This window comes from Etheostoma spectabile, chromosome 7 (genome assembly GCF_008692095.1).
Source record: "Etheostoma spectabile isolate EspeVRDwgs_2016 chromosome 7, UIUC_Espe_1.0, whole genome shotgun sequence".
In the NCBI taxonomy this organism is placed as follows: domain Eukaryota; kingdom Metazoa; phylum Chordata; class Actinopteri; order Perciformes; family Percidae; genus Etheostoma; species Etheostoma spectabile.
The window spans coordinates 14,593,279-14,600,841 of NC_045739.1; the positions used below are offsets into that span (position 1 = coordinate 14,593,279).

The 7,563-nt window shown below is 40.9% G+C and overlaps 2 protein-coding genes across 3 annotated transcripts in view; one reads left to right on the forward strand and one right to left on the reverse strand.

Moving 5' to 3' along the window:
* The first annotated feature begins 296 nt into the window (after positions 1 to 296).
* tprg1l (tumor protein p63 regulated 1-like) lies at positions 297 to 4,578 on the forward strand. Its single transcript, XM_032520690.1, has 6 exons — positions 297 to 689; positions 920 to 1,011; positions 1,392 to 1,442; positions 1,555 to 1,680; positions 2,128 to 2,281; positions 2,815 to 4,578. Exons 1-6 carry the CDS (start codon positions 462 to 464, stop codon positions 3,007 to 3,009), a joined length of 846 nt encoding a protein of 281 aa, XP_032376581.1. The 5' UTR covers positions 297 to 461; the 3' UTR covers positions 3,010 to 4,578.
* Positions 4,579 to 4,802: 224 nt separating this feature from the next.
* Positions 4,803 to 7,563, reverse strand: part of wrap73 (WD repeat containing, antisense to TP73) — a 14,536-nt gene continuing 11,775 nt past the window's right edge. For both annotated transcript variants that reach the window (XM_032520681.1, XM_032520682.1), the window contains exons 8-13: positions 7,116 to 7,250; positions 6,665 to 6,742; positions 6,488 to 6,587; positions 6,254 to 6,379; positions 5,883 to 6,074; positions 4,803 to 5,314 (exon numbers count right to left, since the gene is read on the reverse strand). In XM_032520681.1, coding sequence (XP_032376572.1) covers positions 5,202 to 5,314; positions 5,883 to 6,074; positions 6,254 to 6,379; positions 6,488 to 6,587; positions 6,665 to 6,742; positions 7,116 to 7,250 — 744 coding nt within the window. In that variant the 3' untranslated portion in view covers positions 4,803 to 5,201. The remainder of the gene's footprint in view (positions 5,315 to 5,882; positions 6,075 to 6,253; positions 6,380 to 6,487; positions 6,588 to 6,664; positions 6,743 to 7,115; positions 7,251 to 7,563) is intronic.

Below are 7,563 nucleotides of genomic sequence, written 5' to 3' on the forward strand. Positions count from 1 at the left end.
TCCTAATCCTTCAAGGACAATGTGTGGTATTCCTTATTGACACCCTTTATCTTTTTATCTGTGCAATAATCTTCATTGGAACCTTTTATGTCTTTGTTTATTTGTATAATGTAATTGTTCCATTTTTATTTTATATATTGACTTGGCCAAAGATGATCAATCACATAATAGCCAGTTAATCAAATTGACAGTCGACTCTATATGATTTAGTCATCAAAGAACTGCTATTATGAAAAGTGGGCCCAGCTACTCTAAACACCTGTTTCTGTAATTAGCTCGGTTAAAGCATTATGTCCCTTTAAGAGGAAGGAAATCAAAGGGGGAAGTGAAGCAAGAGGACACTACTTCCCTACTTCCTCGTAGCCCCAAATCTAAACAACATTTGTGCGCAATGGGCGAGTCCGCATCTTCGAAAGGACATCGTCTAATCTAACAACTGGCGCACACTTGTTCGCTGCACCATGCTTCAGCTGAACGACACGGTGGAGCCGGACAGTCCGGGCGCTGCGGTTCTCCACCCTGCAGAGACTGAGGAGGGGGTTGAGGTTGCCTTCACGCCACCGGAGGCCGGGCGAAGCCTCGGGCACGGAGCCTCCGTGGCCTGCTGTCCCCCGTTACAAACGCTGACGCCTTTTCATGTGCATAACCCCACTATGCAAGCGAAAGTGAAGGACTATTTCGTGTTCAGGGTAAGTGAATCGGCAGCAAGCTCGCTCCGTTTTTTGAATAAGACTAAATGCGTAGTCTGTGCCTTTTAAATACGCTCGTTCTCTTAAAAGGTAATTGTGGTAAATAAACACGACCATTAACTTTCCACGCATAAGTAGAAGTGCTTTACGGTGCATTGTTAAAGCTGCAGCACATCACAGGGATGCATGGGGGATGCTGATGCGTGACGGTTGTGTGATACTGATCTCAGCCAGGTACCATTGAGCAGGCTGTGAGCGACATCAGGACTGTGGCACTCCCTTCTGAGGATGGAGAGGTGCTCAGCGTCTGGCTGCTGGCTGAGTGAGTATCCCAGCAGCCTGCAACTGTTTGATTCATTATCAGCCTGAAATATGAGGAGACTGTTTTGAAGAGCTGCTCTGCACTTCAGAGTTAAATATACTTAATATACGGACTCATCAGCAGGATATTTGTTAAAGTTTCAGAATAAATGTTTTGTAAGGTTTGGCGGTTTTGAATTTAGACTCTTGTTTTCAGTCTAGTTGCACATCCATATGTTTATGTCTTTAAAGAGTTCATTGTTTTTCCTCCTCATACTATACATTCAACATTTTTTCAACCACACAACTCTGTAAACAACAATTTAGGCCAGGTTTCAAATTGTGCTTCCTAACTGTTAAAAAGCAGCTGGCGTATTTGTTAGTTTTGTGTTTGTTCTACAGAATTGACCACTGGAACAATGAGAGGGAGAGGCTTGTGCTTATAACTGATAGGCAAGTAAAAATGTCAATTTTGGGTACCTATATGTTTAAAGAAACATACTACATAACATACATTTGACATTGTTTGCTGCCACAATCTGACACCTTTCGTCCGTGTGCGCAGGTCGCTGCTGGTGTGCAAGTACGACTTCATCAACCTGTTGTGTCAGCAGGTCGTCAGGATCTCTCTCAACGCTGTAGACACCATCTCAGTGGGCGAGTTTGAGTTCCCACCCAAATCCCTTAACAAGTACGCCAGCATGTTTTAGTCTGCCAACATTTATACCAATTATGTAAAAGCCAGCGTTAAATACGACAGCCATGCATGTGGCATGAGAAATCATTCAAATATTGTAGCTTAGAATTTGTTGTTGCTTAGATGTAAAAAGTAATAAGTTCTCTTACAGACAGTACATGTTCTGTAATGTTGGTTGTACTATTGTCATTCATGTTAAGTAATAGTAAGCTTGATTTATTTGACGATTATTTTTATGTATATAAATGTTTACAAAATTCTATACAGGAATGAGGAGATGAAAATAAAGAAATGGAATAGATAAATCTTTTTTTTTTTTTTAAGGGTTTTCTCTGTAAACACCCCTGGCTCTGCTTGGTGGCATTGCTTTGGTGTGCTACTAGCACATGTAGCTGACGGTTCTCTAAAAGTCACTGCTACTACATTGTTGTGTTCTTACAGGAGAGAAGGCTACGGGATTCGTGTTCAGTGGGACAAACGTCCTCGGGCCTCGTTCTTAAACCGCTGGAACCCCTGGTCTACTGACATGCCCTACGCCACCCTCACAGAGCACCCCATGGCCCACGCTGATGAGAAGGTGGCCTCTCTCTGCCAGGTATAATCCCATATCTTAACATGCATTTTGAGTCATCATCCAATAGATTCTTTTACATTTTAAAACCTTCTGATTTTAATTTTGAAATGTAGAAAAGGTTCTGTGGTTGGCCTTTTGCTTATTTCACACAACAAACAATGGTGACAACTGGTACAGTAGTTTGTTCATGCAAAAGGGGCAACAAGAAACTGCCAGCCTGAAAAAGAAAAGTTATCCCTAACAGTCATAACTTTGTGTTATGTTTGTCTTTTTGGCAAGGCAACCACAGTACATGGAGCAATATCCTGGGGATATGACTGCATTTTCTCCTTGCTACATAGAATAAATGGAGCAAGTTCATTTTAGCTGTAAAGTCTGAGTTAAATCCATTACTCCACACTTGAATGCAGCTCCAGGATGTGTTGCTTGCATTCTAGACATTGAGTGTTTATATAAATAAATTATACTATGCTGAAAGAAAAAAAAAAAAAAAAAAGAAAATGATTAATTGGAAAAAGGGGTGTTTGGATGTTATTTTTCTTCTCTTTGCCAAGATGGACAACTTCAGGACCCAGTTGGTGCAGGCAGTGAAGAAAGCCTATAAGGAGCACCCCATTCCCGGTCGGGCTAACGGTGTCCTGATACTGGAGAAACCCCTGCTCATTGAGACCTATCTGGGCATCATGTCCTTCATCAACAATGAGGCCAAGTTGGGCTACTCCATAACCCGTGGCAAGATCGGCTTCTAAAATCCACAGTTTCTTTCAAATTACAACAGAGTTCAATCCATGTGTCTGTGTTACACTGCGCTGTCTGAGGGAACCAGTCTCTTGCATAATGCGCAACCTGTGTGTAAGTTGAGCCCATGAGATGTTCACACCTCTTGAAGTTGGTGTTACAGACAAGTGGTCAGCCTACCTATGTAGGTAAATGACGCGCAGCCCTGCATGGACTGTCTTCATTTTTTGTCTGTTTTTAGCACCCCCCCAGTCCTGATCTGCCATACCCATGTGAGCCCGCAGGAGTTTATGCCCATGTGACATAAGTTGGAGAGAAAGGACACAGCACTTGCATCAGTTCATCATCTTTGTACTTATCTAGATTGAGCTTCCTGTACTCTAATGCGCCTTGGTTAGCCACTGATTGAGACTGTCAAAACTAATGTACAGTTTAGATTTTGGTAGAGGAACTTAAACATTAGGGTTGTCATTTAAAGGTTAAGGATGTGCTTTGTTTGAGTTTGTTTCTGCAACTAAACCGGCCACCCAGAGAATAGCAGTGAAACATAAGCCAAAAATATGTTCCAGATTTGCTACATTAATATGGTTTGAAATGAAGGATTGTATTATTCCGATCACAGGGCCATAGGGTAGCTTCACAGAATAGCAGCTAATGGATTGAGTTTAACAGTCACGTCCCTTGCATATTGTAATAAATGATACTAATAGGGAAACTGTTCCAGGATGTGCACTGCTATACAGAAAAACTATGTGCTCAGGTTACTTGTGGAAAATAACAGTTGGAATACACTCTTTAGCATCCTTGAAACTTTTTCAGTGGAGATGATAAATTACACATTGTAACCTCCCTCTTCTATGGGCCAATGTTGTGCTCTCCATGCTTACGTTTGCCTATATACAGTATGTCTTTGCTCTGAGTAGGGCGCTCATGCACCACTTGGAGAGCTGCATTAGCTACTATAGCTAAAAAGTTATGTTACCGATGTTTAATGCAACCCAAACTTGTAAACCATATCTTTATGCTTGCTTGTAAGTTGCCTTACATGTCCTGCATTTGTTTTAAGCACACATTTTCACTCAGCTGCATTAAACCGCAGTGGGGGAAATGGTTGGGTTACAAAATGAAATACATGCAGACAAAGCTTTGAGTCAGTTCATTAACCACATACTGTTTGTATTTTGGGAACAGGATTTAGGTGTCCTCCCCCAAAACTACATCTTAAAATACATTGTTGTGCTACCATTGGTAACAGGCCACATTTTCATGCCCAACAATGCCAATGAATAATTGTTTCCCAAAAATGCCTTTTTCTGGTCTTGTGCATGCTCCCTGCACGTTGAGGTTGCATGACAGATGTTTTTTAAGGAATATTCTAAATGGATTTGTAAGTACAAATTAGGTTTTATGTTATTTTTTTGCAATAAACTCATGAAGGGTCCTAGAAAAAAAATGTCATTGCCAGTTAAGTATTTAATTTCATGATTTTAAAAGAGATGAACTCGTTACTTTTTGTTTCGTTATATTTGTAGCACAGTGGCCACAATGGAGAATAATAAATGCCTACATGTTCTTGTCAGGTGCTTGGCTCTGGTCATTGTTTAGAAGTGCATTTACATTATGTTTGTACTTTTAAGGAACGGCAAAAAAAGTGATTAAGTAACAGCGGCTGTACAATTCAAGCTTTGTAAAGGCTAATTAATACGGCCCTCATATTTAGTACTGCCTGGGCTAAGTACACAAACTCTTGATAAACTGAAAGATTAGGTGCCACATTTTAATAAATAATGCAGCTTAAGGCAAGTTATGGCAATTTATTCAGAATAATTACACAATGTCAAAGTTAAACGCAAAAAACTTTAAAAGTACAGTGAATCGGTAAAACTTTGTAAACCTTATCTTCTCACAGTGCTTGCAACTAAGTCTTCAGTACAAAAAAGTGATATTTGTCCATTCTGTCTCTCAGGAGTAATGTAATGACAGCTTTTCCATATATTTTCAACTTTACGAGAAAAGGAACATCCCAGTTACCTGCACCGAGGCCTCTAAAAGTTTGGTGAGCAGCTACAGTTCAACATGTAAAGTTGAGAATTTGAGGAGGAGTGCTTCCATTAGTCTTTTCGTCCTCACCTTACCACATTTCCGGCAAAGTGCGTATGGTTAAATAATCCAGTTATTCTCGAGACCTGTGTTTTTGTGTGTTTTACTTGTCCTCCTGGTCTGTGTCCATGTAGCACAAACACAGCTGGTCCTTCCCGAGCAGGATCAGAGTGTCTCCATTGCAGTGCCAGTTTAGTGACTGGACCTGGAAACCACCTGGCAGGATGGAGAGGGGCAAGTGTGATCACCACTTATCTACACATACATAAAATATACTGAATAAATTACTGTGCATCTTAAGAACCCACATATTGTTTGTAATCGTTTGTAAATAAGAACATTTGGTCACAAAAAACTTTTTAGATGTCTATTTGGGGTTTCTAAGTAACTAACTTTGAGACTAAATCAAAATGAACTGCAGCAACACAGATGAGCTTCACAAAGGTAAAACATCCCACAGATTTGTTCCGTTTGCATTTTAAATTCTGACATTGGTGGGATATCTTCTCTTTGCACAGGAAGGAACAATTTAAAAATGAAAAGCAAAACCTTGAACTTGCACATTTTACTGTGATTAAGCCAATGTCATAAAACAAGAGAGAGCAAGAAAGAGAGAGAGAGAGAGAGAGAGAGAGAGAGAGAGAGAGACGGACAGACAGACAGACAGACAGACAGACAGAGACATCAGAGCGCACTGGCCCTTTTCTACATTAGAGATCATCAAAATGGAGCCGTGTATTTCAGCTGCTTGGCAGTTTCCACTCTTAGTGGCTGAGCTTATTACCTTCTGTGGGGACTTGGACAGAAACACAGCCTGCCGGAGACCAGAGATAGAGTTTCGTGTTGCCTGTACATAGTGCCAGCCGGGGGCGTCGGGGGTCCCACTGAAAGCAACGGACGGCCGACGTCTGCTCAAGCACAGCAAGCAGGCTCATCTTCTGCGTGTCCCACACCCAGACAACACAGGCCATGCTGTCTACGGTCAGAGAAACACAGATACACACTCAAAGCAGCTCTCAGTTTAGAAAGCATTACAGCAAAAGTAACACTAAAATTGATGTTTATTATCAAAATGGGAAACTTACTTACGTACAGTATAATACAGTTCTCTTGGGTTCACACTTAAGGTACAGGTGAAAAGCTGTGAAGTCTTACCATTTTTGGTGGCTAAATAGCGACTGTCTGAGCTGAATGCCAAAGTAGAGACCCCAATCTTGGGGTTGGCTCGGTCTGGGTCTGGTTTGACTACAGGAACTTGGACTGGCGGTGGGCAGATCTCGTCTGGTGTAGGCAATGACAACAAATGCGGTGATACAAAGTTGGTTACTTACCCTTAGTAGTTTGGGTGAAATATGGCTTTTAGAATAGTTTTTTTAAAAGCGGATATACATTTGCTCTGGGTGTTGAATAGGGTGGTGCCGATTGTGATGTGTAGCGATAGGTCATCACTGCCTACAGCTGGCCTTTTCTCCACTTCCTTATACACTACCTTTAAACACAACAAACAGTTAATAATTGAACTGCAATGCTTTCGAAGACTCATTATGAAGGATGGAAAATACTTACTGCTTTTGCGTTGTTGATGGTTGCTGTGTGCTCAAACTGTGCGATTTTCTTCCAAGTGATATGATTGAGGATGCGCACCTGACATGGAGGGTAATTAAGTCTTGTCATTTACTTTGTACTGATATTGGTAATATAACAAATAATAGTCCAGATATAAACATGTTTGACACTTTAGGTTTATACTATTTTGACTACTAGCTTGAGGCTAGTGATTCGAGGCTACATTAGCCGCTACTAACGTGACACCCCTGAACCTCTGAATGAACTGTCACAGTCCGGTTGAGTTGCATTGTGGGTAACATAGGTGACAATGTTAAGGGCAATGCTAAATCAGTGGAGTGCTCTTCTGAGACACATGGCTTTACTGATTACTCATAGTTATGCTGAGTCAAGCTTTAATGTAATATCTTGTAATGTCATCAAGTATAATTGTTTAAGGGTTTGTCCATACTTTTTCATCATAGCTGCCAATGGCCAGGAACTGGCTGCTGGGGCTCCAGGTCACAGACTTAACACCCAGCGACCACTCATAGGCACTGTAGGTTGACAGCAACCGGCCATCCAAAGAATACAGCAACACCTTGTACTGTGGAGGTGATACACACAGATGAACACACACATTTCTGAAGCTGCATGTGGGAGCTTTAGTTCTTCTTGTATTTGACTTTTTTCCTTAAACTAGTCCTTTTATACAGTATATGTTAGTTTCATATTTCTTGAGGTTCCTGTACTGCTGTATTGTGTGAATTTCCCCTCAAGAGATCAACAGTCTCATCTTATTTTATTTTCTATTGAAGCTGATGCAAGGACACGTGTACATATTTATGTTATATGATATAAAATGATCAAACAGTCTGCAAAAGTCAAACTTTAATGATGGACCTTGAATGCACTCCTAC

What these genes read in the sequence shown, in the direction of transcription:
- tprg1l (XM_032520690.1), top strand. Translation starts at nt 462, where the DNA reads ATGCTTCAGCTGAACGACACGGTGGAGCCGGACAGTCCGGGCGCTGCG. An exon ending in AGGACTATTTCGTGTTCAGG is followed by an intron (nt 690 to 919) that starts GTAAGTGAATCG and finishes TACTGATCTCAG; the next exon opens with CCAGGTACCATTGAGCAGGC. An exon ending in CTTGTGCTTATAACTGATAG is followed by an intron (nt 1,443 to 1,554) that starts GCAAGTAAAAAT and finishes CCGTGTGCGCAG; the next exon opens with GTCGCTGCTGGTGTGCAAGT.